We start from the raw sequence: 26584 nt of genomic DNA on the forward strand, positions 1-26584 counted from the left end.
AGTGTGATTGTCATTAGGGCTGACTGATTTCAGTTTTGAAATGTGAATTGTATCATTGCTATTTTGGATTGAGTTGTCAGGTATGTTACTGACAGAAAATATAGAGTGCAGTGCTTAGTGTCCAGATATACTGGGGATTTTAAGAGATTACTGGGACTGAGGAGAGCCTTGAAGTAAGAATTACTGCAAACGTTAGTGGGGAGATTCCATGGAATAGTTGAGGAATAGTTTTTGAAGAGAAGCAATGTAGAAGTCAGGGCTTATTAACACAAGCATCTTATTGTGAATTATCTAATGGATTTAAATGCTGGGATATGCTTGGGAGTGTTGGTGGAGAAAACTGCAGGTATATGGGCCTTTGTCCAGTACTCTTCTATGCTTCTCTAAATTTACATTTTTTTTAGGTCTGCAGGTCTTTCTGTCTGTGTTGCAGATGCTCCTATGCAAGCATATATGATTTAACATGGTGTTTTCTAGCTTGCTATGGATTTCTGGCTTGATTTTTATTTATTGCAGGCAAAATTTTAACAGAACAAATAGTCCAGGTTTCCAGAAGAAGGTGCAGTTTGGAAATGAAAATACAAAACTTGAATTGAGGAAAGTTCCCCCAGAACTAAATAATATCAGCAAACTTAATGAGCACTTCAGTAAGTTCGGAAACTTAGTCAACTTGCAGGTAAGAGTCAACGAAAAGAAGGCAGTATGCTTTGACTTAACGATAGAAGTAGATGCTAAAAGGAGAATGCCAAATGTTTTATAGCTGTTTCCCTGAAGGTGTTCTTATTATTTTCCTAAGTTGTTTCTTAAACAAGATTTCATTGTTTTTTAACGGAATTGTCATTGAAGAAGCAGAAATGAAATGTTCAGGTCTTCTTTTAATTTTTGAACAAAAGTTTCCTTACAGATAAGACTTCTAAGATACATTGTTTAAAACACTGAAAATTGATTGGAAGTGTTTTTCCTCCACCCCTTTTCTCAAGTTTGGATCTGATATCATAAACCCTCTGTATTTTTTAGATAAATTGGGAGTACAGAAGACCTGTATTTCTCATCCAGAAAGCAGTCCTTGTGATATAGTTACTTTCTAGTCCCATAGCCATGAGGATTTATCCCTTATAGTTATTTTGTGATGTATCCCAGTGACCCACATTCATAAACAAAAATAAGAAAATTATTAGGGAAACATACAAAGGAGATGCAAAGAACTGAGGCCTAACTTATGTTGATGTTATGTATTACAGGCTGTATGTGTAATGTCAGTATTTCACATCCGGTCACTAAGCTACTCTAATCTGATCTCTCATCATGTTTCATTGTTGAGAAGTTTCAGAAGGTAGTCAGTGTTTTCACGGACTGCTTTCTTGTTTGCATGGTGAGGTTTAACAAAGAGATGTAATAGAATATTTTTGTGCCTAATGATAAAGTACAAATTAAACCTCCTGTGCCTGTCAGAACACTGAGGGAGTTTAAATATCTCTTAATTGCTCTTAAATATTTCTTAAGCCTTTCCATAGTTTATCTAAGAATATGGGTCTTTTAGCAGGCAGTATGATTCAGTAAGGCAAGTAAAATTGTGTGCGAGTATGCACAGAGAGGCAGACATACGTAGATAGATATTGCAAGCTGTGCTCTTCTTCCAAAAAGTATGATTTTGTCCTTTGGAAGTGTCTAAAATATTATGTAAATGCTGAAATGAAAACCAAAATGGACTTTGTTATCTAGCTCTGACAGTAGATAGGACATTTATTAACCCACTCCTGTATTTTTTTGTAATGATGCTTCCTCTTGTCATATTTGTGATTAGAAATACTGTTTAGGTATTTTACTTGTTTGTTTTGGGTTTTTTAGCTGTTCTTTAAGTTTATTAGCTTAATCTCAAGGTTGGATCTTGACACCATGCTTTTCAAACAGAATCATGAAGGGCAAGTACTTATCTGCTGACCCATATTGGGTTTAAATTGTAAGGTTCTGAGCCCTGAAACTAGTGATTTTATTATAATAGAGACACAAATGGAAAACCTACATGCAGTAAGTTTTATTCTTCTGTTTTCAATCTTAGGTTGCATATCAAGGTGATCCAGAAGGTGCCCTTATTCAGTTTGCCACACACGAGGAAGCAAAGAAAGCTATATCTAGTACAGAAGCAGTACTAAATAATCGTTTTATTAAAGTTTACTGGCATCGAGAAGGCAGTACACCGCAAATCCAACCTACTACGCAGAAGGTAGAGGATCTGAGTCTATTCTATGTAGAATCTTATGTAAAATAAAATATTTTGAAACATTTTTAAAAAATACGTATAGGAAGTAAACTAAGTCCTTTTGAAATAATGACTTCATGTAATTGTTTTCCAAAGTTACTCTTTAATTCTAGATTCTTTGACCTCAGATACAAGGTTCAGGAGTCGATTAGCAAGATAATACTGAAGGTATTTAAAGAATACCTGTCTGTGACTTATGAAGAATTCAACTCTGTTGTCATCTCATGTGAAGCAAGATTTGATGCTACTGTCTGCTGAATAACATCTATTTTGCTTTGACTAGTATAGACTTTTTTTTTTCTTCTGGTGGGCACAGTAAAGACAGCAGAGTTGTATTTATTTTCTTGGAAGATAATCTTTTCCAAAAGGTGCCGTTTTTCCAGTCTTTTCTTTTTTCCTTTCCTCTTGAGTACGCATACTGTTTTAGAAAGGAGTAGTAGAATTAGTTTTACACAAAGGTACTTATATATATATATATATATATATATACACACATTTGTGTAGAGAGAGAGGACATGCATGCAACAGTGTAAGAGAAGAGCTGCATTAGAGACACTGATTTAGTTGAAATGGATCAGGGACATTTTACATTTTAAGTGGAGAGGGAGGAGCTGATCTCTCTGGTATCCAGTGACAGAACATGTGGGAATGGTTCAAAGCTGCGTTAGGGGAGGTTCAAACTTGATATTGGAAACCATTTCTTTACTGAGAAGGTGGTCAAACACTGGAACAGGCTTTCTAGAGGGGTTATCAATGCCCCAGGGCTGTCAGTGTTTAACAGGCATTTGGATAAAACCTTTAATAACATGTTTTAACTTCTGACTAGCCTTGAAATGACCAAGTGGTTGGACTAGGTCATCACTGTAGGTCTCTTCCAGCTGAAATATTCTATTCTGCTTTTTTGGATCAAATTGCACAGTGGAGCACCTATTGGTAGTTGTCATGTGGATAGTAGCATTGGCAACTTTTTAAGAATACAAATCAGCAATTACTGTTGTGGAGCTTGGATTGGTTATGTGTGGCAAGCCAAATCAGATTTGTTAGCAGGTGTAATGGTACTACCCAGACATAAGGGGAAGCTTGGATTCTCCCAGGTTGTGTAGGTTATTGGACAGAGTATTTTCAGTTAGCTCCCAGTGTAGCAAGTCCCTCTAAATGTGTATGTATCTTGCTTTTTTGGATTTGCTGCCAATGTGGAACAAATTCTACACATAGAAGATACGGGGCAGGCTCTGTTGAAGTTCATTTACTTATATACATTGGTATAAAGAACAAATGAGTTGTTAGAGGATTATTTCAATTGCCGATCTAAGTTTTGAATTCCTTCTTTCTCCAGATGGCGAATGTCGTCATCATTTGGAATCAATGACCCAGTTTTCCATAGCAATCCTGCTGTAGAGCACATTAGGCAACAATTTCCTTTCTCTCCTTTTGTAAGAAATGTCCTACTTTTTATCTAAAAAAATGCACTTTTAAGGACACCTGTCTCACTGTATCCCCAGTTACTATCCTTTAGATTTGAGTTTGGATTCAAATTCATAAATATCCTTGATGTTTCATGTGAACAAGTGCTTCTCAAACTGCTCTTTATTTTGCAAGCTTGATTTACTTCTGATCAGCCAGAAGAGGGCAGTGGAGTATGTAATTTGAATTAACACAATCATCACCTGTCTTGAGAAGGCTAGCTTGAATAGTTACTGATACCAGCTTATTTGCCGTTTATCTTGGTACATCTTGGAGTATTAATTGTGTATTTCCAAACAAATACCTGATCTGTATATTTCTTATTTTGGAAAACATGAATTTTAAATAATCTTAAGGTTTTTAGTGATGTTACTAGCTTTCCAGCACAACACCTCTGGCAAGTTAACCTTCAGAGTGAATTTCCCTTGATATGGGTACATAGTATTAAGAGTTCCCGCTTCACAAATGACAGCCTTTATCATGTGTCAGGAAGCTACAACTTGAAGTCTGTTGTGGGCGTACAGTGACAAGAAAAATTTAAACAGAAAATTAAAACATTAAGTGCAATGCTTTCATCTTCCTCTGTCCCAAAATATAAAGTCACTAAGTCACTAAGTTAAGTCACTAAACAGGTGTTGCTAATTCATAAGGCTTTCAGAAGCATTAATATGTTTACTTCTCTTTTTATTGACATTAATATTTAGTAGGGTATCTGCAAGTAGTATGAGAACTTTTTTCTTACAGTACTTCTCATACTCTATTTGAATTTTTGTCAAGATTTCTGGTGTATTAATTAACTGCAGCTGAATTAATTTCACCTGTATTAATAATGGTTTCCAGCCAGATTTTCTGTGTGTCAGGCACTAAGGGCAGGCTTTTGAATTGTTGTTTTTCAGTGTAAAATCAGTTGGTGTTTAAGTTGTCACTTCAGTAGTACCTAGTGTGCACAATTTCTTAACCATTGCTGTTTCCTCAGCAGGATTGCTTGTGGAAATTCTGAATGCAGGGGAAGTACTTGGTAAAGATTGTGGGAGTCAACCATAACAAATCATCAAATAAAAGACTTCTGCCAAGAAGCAGAAATAATGTGCTCTCCACTTCTGTGGTAGATAAAATAAGTAGTACTGGGCTTAAAAAGCAGCACAGGAAATTTAGGTTAAATGTTAAGAAACATTTTCTGATGCCAAAGGGTACTGAAACACTTTTCATAGAGAGCTGATAGGATCTCTTTAATTGGAAGTCTGTAAGAACCATATAGATAGGTACTGTCATTAATGACTTAGTTATAGTTGGCTTTGCCCTGGAATGGGGAAATGGGTTAGGTGACCTCCTGAGGGCCATAATTACGACAGGAAGCTTGCTTGGAAACTTTTTTTTTGGTCCTAAGTGTTTATGTTTTTGTCAAAGAAAAAAAAGCAAGGTAAATATTAGCTGCTCTGTTTTCTATTTCCTCCGTCCCAAGATTGAATGTCTCCATGTCCTTCTTTCTTTTTTCTGTTTTGTCAAAGTTAAACACATAGGAGATGAAAAGTAACATATTGGTGTGAAATGTGAGAATCTTTGTGATACAAGTTTGTAATTCTGCCTTCACATAACTAAATGGTTGATGATGAAAGATTTGTGAAAGGAATGAGAAGACTGCTTATTACTTTTTGTTTGGTTCTAAAAGGTGGAAATTAAGAATTAAGGAGACATGATTAATAGCTATAGACCAGGGTCGTTTGATCACTTCTGTGAGCTGCAAGTGCAAAATAGATGTTATCACTGTATGCACTACACAAATAGTCAGTATAACATCCTAAATCTCATGAAGTGTTTATTTATACCATCAGGTGAAAAAGCTATTGGATGATAGAAAGGAAGAAGTGTAAATCTAAATGCCACTGCAGCAATTTTGATTTGTATTTATTGTACTACGTATATGTAGTGGCTTTCTGTTAATATTATGGTGTGGGTTTTTTCTTTGGGGGTGGTGTTACAGGTAATACAGCCCTTAGTTCAGCAACCAAGTTTACCAGTAGTGAAACAATCAGTCAAGGAGCGATTAGGTCCAGTACCTGCAAGTAATATTGAACCTGCAGAAGCACAGAGTGCCAATACAGAAGTCACTCAGGTATGTATGATAGTAAAAAAATCAGTTGCATGTTTTTCTTCCTGTAATAGGTTCCATAGTGTATTGAATGTATCCATTACAGTTACTCATATTGTGCAAGTGCATATTTTACTACTTACAGATACATCTAATTTGATTGAGAGTGGTGTTTTGATGTTAATTTTCCTCAGTGCAATGATACTGGGCTTTCTTACCCAAGGATGGTACTTCATTTTTAGTATCATAGATTTTTACTTAATTTTTAAAAAACCTAGAAACTCTATTTTGAAACCTGAAAATATTTTCAAAGTTGGTTTCTATCTGAAGAACTAGAAACTATTCTTTTTCTTGATATTATATCTGCTAAACAGCTAGAGGCATTAGAGACAGATGATCAGCATCTCAAAATGTTTTCAATATTTGTATGTTGTCCTTAATACAAGGAAGAATGTAACTGCAGCACCAATAATGACAGAATGTTGGCATGTTACTCTGATTAGAAATAGCCTTTAAATTTTTATTGTGTTAGAAGTATTTCATTATCAGCATTGTGCCACTACTTTAATTTTACTTCTGGAAAGGAAGACCACCACACTTGAGAAAACATTTGTGGTTTAAATTCAAACAACAACTTTCTACAGTTGATGCCTGCAAATACCAGATTATAAAAGACAAAAACTGAAGTGTGTTTATAAGGGCCCGTGTAGATAATCCTCTGCTAACTGGCATGTCATGGACTTCTTGCAAAAAATATGTAGTATGATCTTTGATTCCAAATTTGGCTTTGTTTTCTCTGATCTAGTTATAGATAGGTGTATATTAACTATAACATCGAATATCTACATTTTATCAACTGTTTTAATATTATTTTTCTTGTTGCTTAAAAGTCTATGGTTTTATTAGTTAAATGGGTTTTTTTCTACATTTCTAACATTTGGGATTACAGAGGAAACAGTAAAATATTAATAAGGTAAAATATATTTTAACTTTAATTTTGTTTTGTTTTCTTAGAATGTGACTAAATTATCTGTGAAGGATAGACTGGGTTTTGTGTCAAAACCGGTGACTCCAACAACTGAAAAGGTAAGAGCATGTCTCATTCTCTTCCTCTCACTTTTAGTTTCAGTAGAATTTTTATTATAAAGCCCCTTGTGTCAATATTAAATTTGTTTCATAACTATGAATAAAGTTATTGGTTAAAGGTTAATTTTATGAAGTATAATATATTGAAACTTAGCTTAGCAGATGGCTAAATGGTTATAAGAAGAATAAAATGTGCTAGGACAGAAGCTGCTTTTCTGCAGTTTTTGCTTTGTTATGGCAGATTCCTAGCTACATATGTTTCAGGATCCCGAGCTGTTAAAAGAATACAGAAGTAAATTTAAAATATAAGTACATTTTGACACTACATATGAATCTATTGAAAGCTTTTCTATAAAAGTGTTTTTGGGATTTTGTGTCCCTTAAAATGTGATGCTGTAAACTTTTACCCTACTATTTGGTCTTACAATTTGCAGTACTTGTGAAAAGATAAAAGTGGAAATCAATCAGTATAGAAAGCACAGAGAGAGGTAAGGTGGAAAAGGTGCATATGAATTGTGGGTTTGAGTTACGCCTTTTGCCTAGTGGTTGCAATTTTCAGAACACGGAGGTGGTGATGTATTTACTTTAGTAGGAAAGTTTATGATTAACGTTTCCAGATCTACTGAACACCTTAAGGGACAGGCTTTATGGATGTTTATAACATCCATTTGAGAAGACTTTTGGTAGGAAGGCAGCAAGTTTTATCTGGTAACAAGATTCCCTTCCTTAATTATGTATCTGTTCTGTTGGGAATTGGCTTGGCTGAAATAAATGAAGTATCCACTGTGTTTCACTCCCTGCTCCTACAGTATGGCAGTTAATGCATTTAGTGGGATCTGACAAGTAAAATTCTCTCTAAAGATACTATGCTGTACTCAACATTAAGTATTGTTACCCTTGTGTATTGAGTTTTAGTTGTAGAAGATGTCTCTGACACATTTCAAGCCAAACAGTCCACCTAAATGGACTGATTTTGGCTTCTTGCCTGTATTCTTTTTTTATTTGATCAGTTGCATTCTTGTTGCCCTAAACTAGTTGCAGATAAATATGTAACTGTGTATTCCAGAATGACATTTTAGATACATACTCTATACTTACTTTAGAAATAGGAAATCTGCTTCAGTTTGAATGGAAATTCATTTTTTTCCCTGTTCCGCAAGAGTTGAGTTATTCTGAAGTGCTTTTCTACAAAAAGTAAATTTGTGCTGAAGTGGTTTTCTGCTGTGTTGTCTTGTAGTGCAGACTGGTTTTGATGAGCTGCTGGGCTGTTCAGTGAATGGGTTGTGAAGCAACTGTTTCCTTTGGCATTTTTAGTAGCGTTCTGAATCTTGATTTGCTGTATTTTACCTACTATTGTCCCTTTACAAGGAAATACCTTGCTTAATTTGCAGTGTCAATGATCTCTAACCATTAGAAATTGTCAGCTGTCAAAAAACCAGATGTCGTGTCCTAGACTTTTTTTTGCTTCTGTCTGATCGCAGGGTTTATCAAGAACTTTACAGTAAGAAAATAGGTAGCTATGTTTCCCAAAGAGCAGGAGGAAAAGGAGATGAAACAGTCATTGTGAGGCCTTACAAGATCTGTATAGGGACTTACAATTTATGAACTTCTGGAAAGATTCACAGTATTCTTCTTTGAATAGTATTAAGAGATTTAGAAGACATTAACATGTTGCTTCTTGCTCTTGTATATTAGTTGATGCAGGTATATCTGCTGTGGCATCTCTCCTTATGTTAAAGAGATGAGGAAGCGTGGTTCACTCTGCCATGAAGACAGTTCAGGGCAAAAAGAGTGTGTCAATATTTTTGTCTTGGTCCTCTGTTTGTGATGTAGCCTGTCCTGAAGCTGCTTTATAATGGGAACCACGATTGGATTGTGTATACATTAATGTGCTTTAATAAGTTTAAAAATACTTCATCTTCTTTTTAATGGCCTGCTTAAAACATCTTATATCACTTTTTATAATACCCCATAACATGCTTTGATTTTCTTTTTTGTTCTCTTTGTGCTGCTTACTCTAGAAAACAATATATTGTGCGAAGAAATAGTATAAATAGCACAATGAAGTGAAAAGCTTTTGTATTGTGTTCCTGTTGTAAATTCTTCTGATCTCTTGATCTTTTCTATCTTTCTTATGTTTCTTGGCTGTCTCTGTCTTTTCTTCTCTTGGTGGGTGTTGTGTCTTATTTTATGGAGTGCATGGTGACCAATAGACTCTGCATGCAGCTTTTAATTTTCCACATATATATATATATTTAAACTCCTGGAAATGATACCATTTGCATAATTGCTGTGATTTGCTAACAAGGTGGACAAGATCATGCCTCTATCTCCAGCAGTTAGCCATGGATTTATCAGTCCTAACATGGCCAAAATGTCCTTTAAGCAATGTGATAAAAGAACAGAACAGTCCAAATCTTCAGGTATTCTGAGGATGTACATAGTATACTTTAGAGAGGGTGTATAGCAGACAACTGTGTTCTCAGTAAATCATGGAGAAATTTTCATACCTCATTCCAAATATAGGAAAGAGAGCAGAGAGGCATAGGAGTCTCTTCCTTTGCTGTATGATGTTGAAGACTTCCCTGTATTTGAGTTACTTCTTGTTGATTGTGCAAGCTCGGCTTTGCATAAACTGCCTGTAAAAAAGAACTATCGTATCTACTCTGGACCTTAGTCTCTAAAATTATGTTCAATTTTTGCTTGGAAAATTCATGCAGCCATGAAAAATGTCTTTTAAACTTCAAAACAAAAAAAGAATCTTCAGTTATTATTGGTAAAATCTCAGTCTTCTGTTTCCTTAATTATGCTCAAATACGTAACATTAGAAACCTGGAGATACATATGAAATCTCAATGGAAAGGATTTAGAATCTTATGTTTAGAATTCTTAAATATCTGGTATGAAGCTGCCTCTTTAAAAACTGTTTAACTTCAGCAACTCCACATATAATGGTTACATCATTTTTTTTATATTCCATATTATCAAAACATACAAAAGAAAAGATGCTTATATATTTTTAAGCACTCACTTTTTTTTTTTTAATTGAAATTCACTGGCAAAAAAAATAAAACAATTTCCTCCTATAGGTTTTATCCACTTCTACTGGCTTGACAAAAACTGTGTACAACCCTGCTGCTTTGAAGGCAGCACAGAAATCTTTGCCTGTTGTTTCCACTTCCGTGCTAGACTCTAATGAAGCACAGAAGAAAAAACAGGTAAATTAAATATACTTCTTTATGAAATGGACCTAGATTGGGAACTTGTGACCACTAGAGATAGTGCAGAAGGTATATTCATCTCAAGAGCACAGATGAAACTAGTTACAAGATTAAATTCCTTTCAAAGACAGAAAATTCAGTATTGTTTTTTTTATTTTTACAGTGTATGTTCAGGCAGTGTAAGCAGGTTTAAAACTCTCTGGAAGTTCAAAATGTGAAACTCTTTGACCTGGAAGCAGGATCTCCATGTTGAGGCACAAATTGTCTGTTGTGAATGAGAAGGAAGTGTAATGTAGTCACTCTTCTTCTCTCTTAAGCCTCTCTGGAACTGACCTTTATTTTCATTGAACTGGCCTTTATTCTCACTGTGTTTTATACTTGTGACCAAAATTGTTTCTTCACTTGAGAGAACTCAGAACTGTATGACCCTGCATTTTATTGTTTCCAAAATATAGTTCTGCTTGCTTAGAATTTTCAAAGAACCTGGTAAAGCTCCTTTTTTCAGGTTTATTCTTATCATTTAGAAAAACTAAATATAAGAGAATGTTTATCTTACCGGTTTCGAACCACAAATTAAGAGTTCACTACTAAGTTAGATTCAAACATAAGTATTGAAATCAGTATAACCACTAAACAAAAATTTTAGCCCATTGATAAACTTCAGTAACTAGTGCCTAACATAATTTGAAATAGGAGTTTGTAGCTGCATGTCAGTTGTGGGATTGATCCAGACTTTAAAGAAATCACTTCTAATTTTGGGATTTCATTTCGTATGTGTCCCCTAAAACATGTTTTTCAGAATTAGAGCCTTTACCTTTCAAGTTAAGATGCTAAGTGCCTGCGAAATGGCAAAAAGCTCGTAATGAAATTATTGACTCATCATAACAGCTGTAGGGGTTTTTTGAGAGAAGACTGGCTCTTCTTTCATGTACTCTCGTGCTCTTTCCTCTCTTCAGAGGTTTCTATTACAATATACTAGTATTTGTGGAAAAACATGATTTTTGGGACTCACTCCCTTCTTTCCTCCTGTCTCCTTAGTTTTTCTTAGCATTCTTCCATTTGTCTCTTTTTCCCTTTCCCTTCAGAAAAATGATTGCACACTGTATTGCAAAACTAACATTTCATGCAGCAGAAGTTGTCAGTATTTGGGAAGACATACAGAAACATTATTACTCTTTCTTTTTTACATCTGTTTTGCCTTTACACTCTTTCTAGAAGGTAATCCACGTGCAGTCTGATCCCAGTTGATTGGTGATCAAAATCACCTTCTTCCTCTCCTCTTTTATCCCATTAAATATATTGGTATCAAAGCTCTCAGTTGTTTTCTACAAGTATCTTGCTATGTAAGACTTAAGCATTCCATGTCTGAGAGCAAGAAGCAATTGCTTTCTCTCAAGGAGCGTTAGTGGGAGCTGAGCACAGCAGCTGTGACATCTCCTCCTGCTTCTCCTTTTGAGTGCAATGTGTCACATATTTATCAGTTTCAATTCATTTTGATTTGCCTATTGCAATGTCAAGGTTCTTTGTTTAGCAGCTTGAGTAGTAGTACGTGTCACTTCCAGGTTATAGTAGTCAGATGCAGGAGGGAAGGTTTTCTTTGGGTAATATTTTAATTCTACAAAATAGAATATATATTTTTTTTTGCTTATAACTGTACTGGTGGATGTGTTTTAATTGATGGACTTAATTTATAGTTGCTTTCAAGATACTGTCCTTACACATATTACTCTTGTGTGTTGTACCACTTGTCGTAGTGTATTATATTGCCTTTCAGCCTTCAGTGGAGTTGTGTAAAGGGTTGCTTTGTACGTAAGTAATAATGAATTCTTTCCAGCACAGATCTAACTAAGAAAGATTTGTTGATACATTGTTTTCCAAAATATAATTTGAAATATTGCCTATTAGTACCTTGAGTTTCTGTTACAAATTTTTTGCTTGTTATTGTACGTTACTACTGTATAGTTGTCATGTATATTTTTCTTCTGGCATTTTTTTTTTTTCAAAATCTAGAAACTTTCTGTAATTTTTTATGCTTCTAGGAAGCATTACGACTTCAACAAGATGTGAGAAAAAAGAAGCAGGAAATCTTAGAGAAGCACATTGAAACACAAAAGGTAAAATGTTAGCATTAAAGTAAGTTTGTCATTTGGTTGTAAAAATCTCAAGTCAGTTCTCTAAAATATTTCAGAATTTGTAAGCATGAGCTACAAAACTGACCTATAAAATAAGCATTTGCTTAGAATGGTATCATCACATTGGTTTAAGTTTAGACTTTTAATCTAGCTTGTCTTGTTAGTTCACTTAAACTACAAGCTTGTGCAATTTTAGTTAAAATTGCCAAATTTGGGTTCCACATGCAAATGTGTTTTGGGAGAAGTAGAATCCTAAGAGTTCTACTTGATAAGAGTGGGAGAGATTCATGTAGAAAGGTGTGCTTGACTGCACTTAGGCTTAGGAGGAGAAAAAGGCCAAAATGTCGTTTGAGTTGAATAAAAATTTTGTAATAATTTAAGTATGTTGAGCGTATTTGTCCAAATGAAATGGAGATAGCAAATGCTCAGTAGCATGTGAATTAGAGATTCAAAGATTTTAATTTAATATAAGCCATTAAAAGCCCTATATGTTGACTTTGAAGAGCACAGTAAAAGGAATACAATATTCTGTTTTTCCATTAGTTGTAATGAGTACTAGAATACAGATCTTTAATAGTAATTGTGAAGTAAAAAGATTTATTCTATTTTTTTTTTAATTGGATAGATGCTGATTTCAAAGCTGGAGAAGAACAAAGCCATGAAGTCAGAAGACAAAGCGGAAATCATGAAAACGCTGGAAATTTTGACTAATAGCATTACCAAGTTAAAGGATGAATTAAAAGGTGTATCACCAGGAGGAGGGGCTCCTTTAAAAAGCATGAAAACTAAGACTCAGGTACTCAAGTTTTGGTCAGCTTTTTAATAAAATGAATTTACCTGCTTTTGTCAGCAGAAAAAAATATGCAGCTACATCAGCAGTTTTTAGAACATACTGGTTTAATTTTAAAGTTCTTTTCGTTTTTGAAGCGAGATTGGTTTTGTCCTCTTTTTAAAGGAGCATAATTAATTTTAAAACCATGCTGTCCTCTAAAAGGCTTATCCACCATTACACAGATATTACATCAAATCAAAAAAGCCCCAAAATCTTGTGATTATTTCTGTATCGGACCTTTTCTGTTTAGTCTATTGTTTTCTTAACTTTTTAATAGAAATAATGAAAATAGTATTTCTTCTGCAAATAGATTATCATTATGCAACACAGATATTGTCTGGTCAGGTTTAATACACAAACTGCTTCATGAAACTAGTCAAACACTGGTACATAATTCTCTGGGGTTTTTATGTCACTGAAATATTTCAATATTTTAATTAAGCCTTTTAGATTGAAGACTATTGCTCAGTTTTCCTTTAATCTGTCTACCCATGTTTGGGTTCTACCTGTGATAGGAGTTCTCCTCCTTTGCTGTCGTTCTGGTTAGTATTTGGCTAAAAACAGTTTCCTAACTGCTCAAATACACAATTATATTATATTTTTAAAATGCAATATTTCGCTTTTTCTAGAAGTACGTATTCCTAAGCAGGTTACAAGGAAATTAAGAATTAAGCGAGACTCTGAGAAATAGCTGTTTAAGAAATTAATGTGTTCCTTTAAATACATTAGAAGCTTTTCTTGCTTTATCAAGTCAGGAAGTGCATACTAATAAAAGAGTAGATGTTTGTCCAGTGTATTTTCCAGTAGAAGACAAAAAGTCTTGCACTTCTCATGCTGTTTTCATTCAGATATTAAATCTTCGGAATGCTTATTCTTCTGATGTTGAGGATGTTTTTTTTAAAAAGCTGGTGTAACATTACAACCCATATTTACTTTGAATGAATCATTAGTTTTCAGTTTGAAACAGCATTTCTACTGCTTTATTTTACAAAGAAATATAGGCATTTAAAGTAAGTGCAGTGTAGATTACAGTGATGTACAGTTTTGAAAAGAAATATCAAAAAGAAATACTGAAATGAGCTGTGTGTACTCTCTGTAACTTCTTACATTGTTCATCAGTCAGGAAAAAGTTGAAACAGTGTATTTTTATCCTTAAAATGGACATAAATTATAATTTCTGGAAGTCACTTTATGCTCCTTAAAACAAATTTAGTTTCTGTGGAATACTCTGCTGTGTTTTAGAGGGGGAACTAATGGTAATAGGAAAAAAAAGATTCAGACATGGCTATAATAAGATCAAATTCCTCTCTTTTTTCGGAGATGAGAGAAGATTTTTATGTTTTTGGAAGAGAGTGGATGTTGTTTGATAACAAAATGTTTCTGAGTGGTCTGAACAAAGTTACCTACCTGTAGAGTGAATTTAAACTATGAAAGTCCTAGAAATTGTCAATATTCTCCAAGCTGCACTGGAGAAAACCTCATGTTTTTGTGAAATACTCTTCTGCTTGTGGTATACTGTGCTTCATAAATTTGAACAGGAAAATAGCTTATAATAGTTTCAGTCAAAGAATAATGATTGATTGTGGGTTTTACCACATGCAAGGGAAAGTATCCAGAACCATAGAAATAAAGAAGCAAGTTGCATCATGAAAACTCGGTAAATTCTTGACTAGAAAATAGTAAATGCAGCATTTTAACCAATGACAATTATTTTATCCTGAGAGTGGTCCAGTACATTCTTAGAGTGGACAAGAAAATAGTCTGATAACACAAAGCTGCTCAAAAGGACTGAGGTTAGAATGGATTTCTGGGGATTGTCCTGTTCCATCACCAGGCACTGCTACAGAGTCTGGATGTCTTCTTCACTAATGCACACTGGGAATTTAAACACATGGATGAGGTCCTGTCCCGCCCCCACCTTCTGATCCTGGAGTTGAACCATCCCAACTCAGCCATATAGTGGGTGCTTCACTGCCTTAATGATGTTTGTGACCTTTCGCTGGACGTTCTCCACTGTGTTTCTCTTGTGCTGGGGAGGCTGGAACTGGACACAGCACTCTGTCTGTGGCCTCACCACTGCAGAGTAGAGAATCACCTCCCTCAGCCTGCTGGTGGTGTGCTTCCTAACGCAGCCCAGGAGGCTGTCAGCCTTCTTTGTTACAAGGACACCTTCCTGGCTTATGTTCAGCTTCTGCTCTGCTACCAGGACACCCCAGGTCCTCTTCTTTTGGGCGGCCCCCAACCTGTACTGTTGGCTGCGGTTATTCTTCCCCAGATGTAAGACTTGGCATTTCCCTTAACTGAAATGCAGGAGTTTCTTCTTGCCCTGTTTCTCCAGCGTGTCAAGATCTTTCTGAATGGAAATACAACCAACTGGTGTAGCAGCCACTTCTTCTAATTTTGTATTATCCACAAACTTACAGAAGGCCCACTCTGTGTTACCATCCGGGTCACTAATGAAGATATTAAACAGTATTGACTGCTGGGGTACACCACTAGTGACTGGTCTTCAGCTGGGCTTCTGTCACTGATCAGAACCTTTGAACCTAGCAGCTCAGCCAGTTTTCAGTCTGTCTTACTGTCTGTCTAGTCAGCACTTCACCCCTTTGGGTGTGAGGATGTGTGTGGCAGTGTTGAAAGCCTTACTGAAGTCAAGGTAAACAACTTCCACTTCTGTTCTTGTCCACAAAGCCAGTCACCTCGTTGTAGATGGCTGTTAACGTCAAGCATGATTTCTCCTTTCCTAAATCACCTTCTTGTTCTTAGAATGCTGGGAAATGTTTTCCAAGATTATTTGCTCCTTCATCCTCCCAGGGATTGTGTTGAGGCTGACCAGAATGTAGTTCCCCAGATTTCCTTGCCCTTCTTGAAGATCAGAGTGACATGTGCTTTTTTTCCAGTCCCAAGGAACCTCCCCCAAAAGCCATGACCTTTCAAAGATAATTGAGATTGCCTTTCTAATGACATAAACAAACTCTGTCAGTACTTACGGTTGCATGCTGTTGGGTTCCAGGTATTCTGTGTATGTCCAGTTTGTTTCAATGTTTCCTAACTTGGTTTTCTTCTGACAGAGGTAAGGCTTGCTTGCTCCAGGCTTTTCCACTGATCTCAGGATCAGGAGTTGCCAAAGGCAAGTCTTCAGTAAAGACTAAGGCACAGGAGGTATTGAGTGCCTCAGCTGTTTTTGTGTCCCTTGTTGCCAGGTCCCCTTTTTCCACATTCAGCAGTTTTCACATTTTAGTATTCCTCTTGCTGCTGATGGCCCTGCAGAAGCCTTTCTTTTTGTTCCTCACTTCCCTTCCCAGATTAAATTCTAGGTGGGCTTTGGCTTTCCAAACCACTGCCTGCATGCTCAGACAGTTTCTCTGTATTCCTTCTGTGATCTGAACCTGCTTCCATCTTTTGTACGCGTTGTGTTTGGATTTAAGTTCTGTTAGAAGCTGCTTGTTCATCCACGCAGGCCTCCTGCCACTTTTGCTTTATTTTCTGCATCCTCTGGAACTTGGAGGATGTGATTCTTGAAAACCATCTTGCCTTTCCAGCAGATATCCAGGCCCAGGGTCTTCAGACAGGAGACTTCTTCCAATTGTCTGAAGAAGGCCTCACCTACTTGCATTACCTGGGCAGGCAGTGTGCAGTACACACCCACTGCAGCATTACCCATGTTGCTCTGCCATCTTGATTCTCACTCATAAACTTTCGACTGGCTCATAATCCATCCCCAGGCAGAGCTCCATGCATTCCTACTGCACTGTCACGTAAAGGACAGCTCCTGTTCCTTTCAATCCTGGCTTGTCCTTCTGTGAGAGACCATATCTATCCACTGCACCGTTCCAGTTTTGTGAGTTTTCCTGCGGTGTTTCTGTAGTCTCAGTGAGATTGTAGCCCTGTAACTGCACACAGACATCTAATTCCTCTCCTTTTTTTCACATGTTGTGTGTATTAGTGTACAGGATCTTCAGAGAGGCACTGATTTCCCAGAAAATACAGGAAATTTTCCCCTGTGATACTGTTCTGTAGGTCCTCCCTCATTTATGTGGATTGGTATGTGTATGCTTGAGCTTGGTTCCCCTTCAACCCAGTTTTGTTGATCTTGAGACCTCTTCTGCCCAGATCACCCTTTGCTTGGCAACCTGGTTCACCCCTTCCTTGTACGATTGTTTTTTTTACTTAGCAGAGTGAGACAATATGCTAATTGGAATTACAGTTATAATGAAGTTAAATGAGCTGTTTTCCATTTCCTTTGTAATATGAAAAGCGAAGAAATATTTTTCGCAAACCCATTTAATAATGGACAAAATATTCCAAATGTACAAACATTGATTTTATTGATAGCTTTCCTCTCAGGGAGATTGTGCATTATGTGTGAGCACTGTTTTGTTAGTATTCAAAAAACAGAAAACAGTCAGTCCCATCTGACCTTTGTGAAAGTGAGAAATTAACAGATCCTTCAGTTAAAGTTTACAGTTTTGACAATTTTCTGAAAGACTTTGCTCTAGGTTCTCCTACATCTTCTTAGCTTTGAAAGCCTGGGCAGCTCAGAAGACCCTGCAGACTTGAAGATGAAGCCCATGTGACTGTGCCATTATCTTTACCTATTTTTGTCTTGTTCTAGTTCATACAGATTACAAAATACGCTTCCTCCCTGAGTGTAGAAACCTTTCCTGCCTCTTGGTGTATCTTGAAGGAGGGGAGGTATTTTCTTCTTGAGACCTGGCACAGCTCTGTAAAAGAGAAGTCTTCATTAAGAATGCTAGAAATAAACCTCAAAAGTTTAGAGCTTTTCTTTACGACACCAGTGTCACTGGCTGCTTTGTGAGTTCTAATTGCTGGTCATTATTAAACTTCAGAAGTGGTTGTTTTGCCATATCATTGATGTGTTGCAACACAGTGGGATTTGAGAGAAACAGTGTTTCCAATTTTGAAAGCTTTGAAAAACATTTTACTGGAGATAATGGATTTTGTTTTGTGGTTGCTGTAGATAATCAGAAAATGCGGCTGAAAGGAGGTCAGATTGAAGTTGCCAGTTGAGTAATCCAGCTTTTTTTCTTTTAAAGCTTCCAGGAAAACAAACTAACAAAAAAAACCCCCTTCTTTATCATTCAGTGGTGATATTTGGTTTCCAACTGTCACAACTGCAAAACCTTCATCACTTGACAACCAACCTTTGAATACATTACATGCTGTGATTTTGAATCAACAGGTGTAAATATAAAACTGTTTCACAATCATCTATAATTTTATCCTTCATTTGTGATGTCACTGGAACATTAAAAAAAATATTCCAATTTGGAACAGAACTTCAAATAAAATTTTCATGTTCGCATAAAGCCCTTTCCTGCACCTGTACCAGCACCTGCACCTCACTGATTGCAATAAGCATGTCTAAATTTGGGTTCAGTCACCTTTCAGTTTCGTATCTTATTTTGAATTTTCTAGTAGTTTCTAAGAGTTTTTTTAACTATGTGCTGGAAGGCATCTCCGGGTGCATCAGAGACCAACGTTTTGTTAGCAGAGGTCTTGTTATTGTGTTTTTTCTACCATGGTCTGAACAGAACTACCACTTGTGCTTTTTCCATTAGGAAATTGTGATAGCCTTAGATGCTTTTTCTCATTATTGTTTTTGTACTCATTCATAATTGTACTGCATTTTTTCATAGAATCCTTTTTTATCTCATCATCACTACCATGTAATTTTGCATTTTCTATTTTGTGTATCTGTAGTTTAGGAAAAATCCCATTGGCTTTGGCTGTGTGTTAGTCTAAAAGGTTTGACATCACCAAGCTCAGAAACATTCTACTACACATGGAAGTTTCGTCTTGCCAAGAATCTCCTAAGCTTGTGTTTGGTTTGTTTATGAAGGTGGAAACTTAGTATAGTAAAGCGGTATGCCTGCAAAGTTGCAACTGTGATCTGAATTAATAAGCCACAACTTGGTTAAATTTAAAATTCCACTACAGCTTCTGGTTTTCAAATTCCTTTTCCTTAGAGTTTCCAGGGATCTGTTTTTGAGGTAGTGGTGCTGCAGCAGATTTCTGCCTTCCCTGGAGGGAATCTTTAAGTCTCTGTGTATTTCCGAAATAGCTTCCTGGTAGGACCGTAGCAATAGATTCTTGGGTTTTATCGGAAAATTGTTTCCTCAGTAGAGAATGTGAACTGTTCAACTAATAATTTACCATAACAATTTCTTAGATGCAGAAAGAGTTACTAGATACTGAACTGGATTTATACAAGAAGATGCAAGCTGGGGAGGAAGTTACAGAATTAAGACGAAAATATACAGAGCTACAGCTGGAAGTATGTTTGTCTCCTCTTTTGTAGCAATTAACTTTTAATCAAATGTTTTCATATATGTTTATTATCTTGTGTATTGTATCATAAACTATTTTCTTTCAGAGTGCAATATTAAGTTGCATATACATGGAGGAATTTAGCAATATTTTAAAAAGTCGATTTCTAAATTCCACTGAGGTAGAGAAATAGTATTGTCTCTAATTTTGATTGTTAATTTGTTTAAATTCTGTAACTCTTAAGATGATGTTATATTTTATACATTTGTGGTAGTAGTAATGCCGTCAGACTGTGGCATGTTTTTAAATTGTTGCCTGTAGGTGGTGTTATGTTTGATACGGAAGAGTTAGAACACACTGTTTGATCTTTTATTCTTGGGTGTACTCTTAGTGAGATTAACCAAAAAGGCTGAAGTGCCAAAAGTAGTAGTAGTGGAGCATTCATTTCCAGAGGAGGATTTACCAAAAGCAAATACAATGTTTCAAGAAGTGTTCAATGTATAGAAACACAGTTTTTTCCTAATGTACTTGCTTTTAAAAAAATTCAGAAGACTGTGCAAGATTCTTCATATCTGTCTTATTTTGAGAAATTCTGAATGCTGTGCGTGTTATTCTGTGTTATATTGCACTATCTTGCTTATATGATTATGTAATATCTACTTAATTGCATGATAATCTTATCTCTTTTTACTGTTAAGCAGGCTGCTGTGTCGCTTAAATCCTTCTTGTCTTAATGAAGTTTGGTCATGTCTTATGTATAACTACATATGAACACAGTGCACATAAGTATGGCTAAGTTGCATTAAAATCTTTCTTTAAAACTAAGTTGTTACACAGCTTTGATAGTTGTGAAAATAGGTTTATTAATAAGCCAAGCCCAACGTAACAAGCCTTGATTTTACTGTGAGAAAACCCAAACAGTATACAGTTTGATTGTTGAATCAGCATGATCTTTAACTTTCTGGATTATTCATTTAACTTTTTTTTTTTTTTAAACAAAACAACAACAAAAACCCCTACAATATTATTTTTACAAACAAAAAAAAAAAGTGAACCACATACTATCATAAAATTATCTGAATAATTTCATTAATAAAGCCATAACATATAGATCTGCTCATGGGTCATATCACTGGCATGCACTTAAATAGTCATATCAGTGCTTGAGTTGTAAACACTGTAGGATATGTCAAAAACATTCTGGTGATTTCATTTAACATTTGATTGTTACATCAGATCTATTCGGATTTGAAAAGTTTCTTTTTTTTTTCTTGTGATAAATGTTGTAATTAAATCCTTCAAAGTGCTTTTTTGAAACTTCAAATTAACTTTTGTAAATTGTTTTTTAAATGGCTGTGAGAGATACTGTCATTGGCCTTTTGACTTTTCTTGGAGAGTTCATGCCAGTTCTTTACAAAGGCTATACAGGTATTATGGGAATGGAAATTAGTGAGTACATACAGCCAGATTTTTAGTGAGTGTTTTGTCCTTGGGTGCTTAGTAGAGCCCCTTCTTCATACCTCACAATTCTGTGGCCAAAAGCTAATGCTGCGTTAGTTCTGGTCAGAATGAAAGTGTTGGCTGGACACTGAGAGACAAATTAAGAGATGGATAAATAGACAAATTTAGTAGTTAGTCACCACATCAAGAAAATTTGTTAATGAAATTTCAAATGTTGTGCTGCAGTTCCTTTCTCCTATGAGGAATTATCCTTGCACATAAGAGCTCTTTTGCAATCTGCTTTTAATACCTGGTTCTTCTTCCCTATATCCATCCTATTTTTGATTTGTTAATAAGTAACAGTATTAGCTTTTTAATGTTATTAACGTGCTCACCTTTTAAGCTGCTCTTTCTGAGGCTTGTTTGGGGATGTGTTTTCGTAGGTAACATCAAAATATGTGTTTGTTAATTTTGTCTAAATATCTAGATTGTGAATTTTAATATGTCAATATGTTATGTATAAACATCTTAGGCTGCCAAACGAGGGATTCTTTCTTCAGTTCGTGGTAGAGGGGTTCATGCAAGAGGTCGGGGTGCATCACGTAGCAGAGGTAGAGGAATACGAGGCCGGGGTAGAGGCAGAGGAGTTCCTGTGCATGCAGTTGTGGATCATCGACCTAGGGCATTAGAAATCTCTGCATTTACAGAAAGTGATAGAGAAGATCTTCTTCCTCATTTTGCGGTATGTGACAATATTTTTGTTCTTTGGATGACAGTCTTCTTGTTTTCTCTTGATATAATTCATCTGGAAACATTATTTAGGAATGAACATGTTCATGGAAAAAGATGGTACATCAGAAAAAGGTGTAACAAATTACACCATTGATTCAACTAGTTATAAAAGTAACCACACAGCATTTACAAGACTTGTGGGGTTTTTTTATTAAAAGAAAGGAAATTGGGAATATAAAGCAATGACTTTTTTAGCATATATGTAAAATAGTTAGAAATTATTAGATATAGAAAGATAAAATAACTGAAAGGATGGTGAGAAAAAAGACTGATTCACTGCCCAAACTTTCAGTGCCTAAAGTCTGTTTATCTTCATTGAAATCTCTTAACAAGTGCTTAATGAAAATTTTCACTGAGGATTTTCAGTGCCTTTGCTGCCTGACTCTCTGAATTTAAGAATCAAGATGAGAATTGTGCAACCATATGCAGATCTTGGCAGGACAGCCAAAGGTTTCTGTCTCTTCATCTGTGTAAGCTTAAGAAGTCAGAGCTTTTTATGCTTTTTTTTTCCTGGTTTTAGTCTAAAAAATTATAAACTGCCATTTTTTAGCAAATGAAGTAAGAAATCAGCGTAAATTTATAGAAAGGCTTATCCTCTATTATAATAAAAGAAAATTTGTTTATTTTGTAAAATGAATGGTAGGAATATATAGTGGCGTAAATTGTGTGAATCTTTGTCTGTTGTCCCCCCGTTGTTTTTTTCTTTCAATGTTTAATTGTAGTCATCTTCTATGAAGGTAGAAGTCCAAGAGCCAGTAAGTCCAGTAAATTCTACTCCAGTTAATGTACTTAATATTTCCTGTCTGGCAGCCATGCAAGTAGGTTTTGGAAAAAGGCCAACAAGGACCTGTCTCTCCTTTTTAAAACTTAAAAACCAAACGAAACAAACAAAAAAACCCAACCAACCAAAACAACCCAAATGAACAAACAAAAAACCCACTACTATTATACTAATTTTTTAAGGTGTGTTTCCAGGAGCTATGTATATATACACATATATAAATGTATATATATATTTAGTTCCCCTTAAATACACTGCATCATATCTATGAAGAGGAAACAAAAAGGGAACCATTGTATCTGTAAGGGAGGACCAAAATACTTTCTATAGAGATTAATGCCATACTGAATATTTCTGCATACCAATATATATGCATATGTGTGTGTGTATTAAGGGGAACAAAAGTACTTTCTATAGAGATGCATGATGGACTGAACATTTGCTCAGTGACTTTGCAAATTTGTGGTGTAAAACTAAGAACAGAACTTTAAAATGAAGCAATACGGTCTACTTGGTCAACCACAGAACATTTCTCAGTCCAATTTCAATGATGAGTATAAGAAAAATCTTATTTTTAAGCTACAGCATTTTGTTGTGATTTAGTCAGCTTTATGAGTCACCTTACATGTTTTTCAGTTCATATGTACTTCTCTTACTGACTGCAAAGAATATAAAAATGAAGATGGAGAATCAGCCACTATTAAAAGCTTGCTGTGTGGTGTCAGTTTATGGTCGTAACTTAGCGTTTTCTTAGACTTTGGTTCTGTTTCAGGGAGAATTAAACTTAATAAATTCAACAAGCAAAAATATTAACCAAAAACCCCCAATTTAGTAGTGTTTACAAATACAGTTCTATTCACATTGTTAGTAGTGTAACACGGAGAAAAAAATGTTAATTGTTTCAGTTTATAGGTTGTACTTTTGCTGTTTTAAACTTGATCCAAATTGCATGGAAATGCACTGAGCTGTATTTCTGTGGTATGGTATCGCAACTCTCTGCACATCAGCAGTATGTCTGCCTGTATAGATATGTTGGGCACTGCAGCTTACAGGGCTGGCAGCATTAAAGGTAGCATTACCACGGAGACCATTACAGTAATAGATGGCTCAGGTTCTTAAGATTCTTAAATCAAATTTTGAAACTTTTTCTACCATCCCTGCATCTAATAAATCTTTTTGTGAAAGTTTCATAATAAACTAATGGTATCATCCCAAGATCCCTTTTTTTCTGCTAAAGAGAGGAGTATTGAAGCAGAAGAATCTCTTTTTCTGTCGTAATTTTACTTCATACCTGTATGTTTACAATCAGGAAATCCAGACACTACAGCACTTCTGTGTTTTAGAAATGCAAGTCGAAGTAACTATTCCTTGCAAAGACAAATACTCTGATTGACATTAAGGGTGTGAAAGGTACACTAGTCTAATTTTATATTATTCCTGAGGGCATTTGATTTAGGACAGCATTTTTAGAGGTGGAGAGCTATTTCACTAAGCTTTTTTTCTTTATTTATTAAAAGCAATATGGTGAAATTGAAGATTGCCAGATAGATGACTCTTCTCTCCATGCGGTGATTACTTTTAAGACAAGAGCAGAAGCTGAAGCTGTGAGTATAGTCTTTGTCGAAAATACTCTGCACCATTGAACTTCTTTCTAGCTACAGTATGCTTCTATATTTGATTAAATTTAATACTGCTAAGTATTTATAAATGTTTTAAAATAAGCCTGACACAAAAGTTTAATTCTAGGTTAAATCTGTCAGAACAGCGTATTACTGAAATCCTTGGGAAATGAGGATGTTTATAGCAAGTTCAAATACAGGATATAAAAGAGAAATTAAGAGAAACACATGGGAATTGATAGGTGATTGTCTTGGTTTAGCTGTATTTAATTGCTGGTTGTATTCTACCTGAAGACTTGTTACCCCCCAGTCTTCCTGAAATTACACTGGTATCCTGCGGAGTGAGCCTGTATTTTGTTTGAGATCAGTTGGATTTACCTTTGCCTGAAAAACTGTGATAGTGTAAATGTGATTTGATGGGATTTGCCTTTTTTCTTTCCCCCCTTTTTTTCCACTTTTCTTAGCATATTTCTTAGAAATTTAGGAAATTACAGAAGTATAGAACTATAGAAGTAACTTTCAAAGACTAAAATCCAGAGTTGAGGTATGTTGTAATTCAGCATCCTTACATGTGGATCATTAGGACTTTATACATTTGGCTCAGCAGGACTCCTGCCTTATTCAGTTCATGGTGTAGGCACCATGTGGACATGTGCAAAATAACAAACACAGTTGTTCTGCAGATGATTTTGTTTTCTTTAAAATCCTTGCATCACTGTTGGGAAGGAGTAAACTGAAAATAATAGGGACTCCTGAAAGAATGGATTCATATTTACGGTATGGTTGTATGGAAAGATTTCATTTTATATTTATATTTTGCACAAAGTTTCCGTTTTTGCATGAAGTTCATCTTGTGGAGTTTACTTGAATATAGTTTTCATATGTGACCAGACTCCTTTGTGTGCTTTATCTTGAGACACCAGTAACCTAAGTGACAGAAATACTGACATTTACAATGCAGATTAAGCCAATGGGGACAATAGTTTTAAGCATTTACAGTATCATTATGGTTACATATTTTAAGAAACAATTCGATGCACATGCCAAAGGTGTTTTATGGAAGCACAGAAATGTTGTTTGTGAGATTCTTAGATGTAGCAATGATGAACATTAACTGTATGGAGATTTGTAACTATTCTGTAAAAAAATGAAGTGTAATGAATGATATATAGTATATGCTAACTGATAGTGAAAAACAGTACTGTACAACTGTATTGAAGGAACACAGTTCAACAGTGAACAGAAGTTCAGTGGAGAATAAGAAATATCTGCTGGCAGATGCAAGCTGTCATAATTCACGTACTCAGAAATTGACTGAACTAAGATTGGAATTTTAGTTTTGATGCTTCCTGACTTTGGACACTTCATTTTGCAACTTCATATTCTTTGATGTTGTTTACATAAGAAATATTCTAAGTATTGAGAGAAATTTCTGCTTCCTTGAAAATAAAAACAGTTCACCTAGAACAATAATTGTTTTTTATGGACTGTCCAAATGAAGTCTTTAGTTCTCCCAGGTGCTGTATGATTCACAACAAGGATCTTGACATATTTGTTTATCATCAAAATACAGTTTTTACTGTTATAACTTGTTTTGCCTAAAAATTGGCATGGAGAATCTTTTCAGCCTTAGCTAAATTTCTGTACCCAGAAAGCAGGGAATGGTAGCATTTTGGAACCAAATATAGAAGTGTAGAGATAAGAAGCACCTGAAAAAGAAAGTTGTGTAGAGAATGAAAAAAGATGTGATGGTGGAGAAGGGAGATGTGTTTGGTGGAAAGGTTGAAGTCAACATTATGTGCTTGGTTTTTTTCTTCTTTTTTCTTCACTTTTTATGATGCATTTCACTGCATTTGGAAAGTATGTTTTTCCTTGATCACTCTCAAATAGGTAGAGTTTTCAACCCGTATTCAAGGTGAAGTTCAGAATATACTCTGGAAAGAGGAGATGTTTTAGCTGGGTCAGAATTCATGATCAATGTGTGAGATGTCCACATTCTAGTTATCATTAAAACTTCTAATTGTCAAATGACTTCAAGTCTAATTGCATCTTTATTTTTAAATTGAAATTTTATGAAAACTGTGTTTGATCCAATATAGTAAAATCTGTATTTTTCTTATTTCTTTTTTCTTATATATGAAATATGTTTCCACTGAAATTTCTGTGTTTACTACTAAAGCAGACTTTAAGGCTAGCAGTTGGAAAAGTTGTAGAAGGTAATCACTAAGAACCTCTGTTGAGGCCAATTGTGAAGTAAATGCAGCTAATATTTTACCTTCTTAAATGAAAATAAGCCTGTGCTTTATGACCATATATGTTCTAGCCTGGAAGGAAAAGGAAGATTCCCTATTGTAAAATGTTGCGGTTTTATGTAGTAGTAATTTCTTCCAAAGATTACAAGTTGTTTCTGGACCTAAATGTCAGGGATAAGTACTTTTAAAAATTCTAGTTGTGTGACATTGTGATGGGACCATGGACAAAAAGCTCCTGAGCTGCATTTTAATAAGCATAGAATCTTTTAAATTTATCATAAATTTATATGTACAGATTTAAAATTTATACCTGGGGACTTCAATA

The 26584-nt window shown here is 35.3% G+C and overlaps 1 protein-coding gene across 9 annotated transcripts in view; it reads left to right on the forward strand.

Annotated features, from left to right (window-relative positions):
• The window catches only part of RBM26 (RNA binding motif protein 26), a 64864-nt gene that overhangs the window by 24288 nt on the left and 13992 nt on the right, over window positions 1-26584 (forward strand). For 4 of the 9 annotated variants that reach the window (XR_013923611.1, XM_080363979.1, XM_080363978.1 and 1 more), the window contains exons 11-20: window positions 517-676; window positions 2060-2224; window positions 5706-5837; window positions 6828-6899; window positions 9989-10117; window positions 12160-12234; window positions 12878-13048; window positions 19278-19382; window positions 21348-21557; window positions 23906-23992. Coding sequence is in view for 8 of the 9 variants with exons in the window: in XM_080363979.1 (XP_080220105.1) it covers window positions 517-676; window positions 2060-2224; window positions 5706-5837; window positions 6828-6899; window positions 9989-10117; window positions 12160-12234; window positions 12878-13048; window positions 19278-19382; window positions 21348-21557; window positions 23906-23992 (1306 nt within the window). In the remaining variant the exon portion in view is untranslated. Of the gene's footprint in view, window positions 1-516; window positions 677-2059; window positions 2225-5705; window positions 5838-6827; window positions 6900-9988; window positions 10118-12159; window positions 12235-12877; window positions 13049-14918; window positions 15274-19277; window positions 19383-21347; window positions 21558-23905; window positions 23993-26584 lie in introns of those variants that run through there. The other 5 variants (XM_080363981.1, XM_080363984.1, XM_080363982.1 and 2 more) reach the window with 5 other exon arrangements.

Source organism: Nesoenas mayeri (genome assembly GCF_963082525.1).
Source record: "Nesoenas mayeri genome assembly, chromosome: 1".
Classification (NCBI taxonomy): domain Eukaryota; kingdom Metazoa; phylum Chordata; class Aves; order Columbiformes; family Columbidae; genus Nesoenas; species Nesoenas mayeri.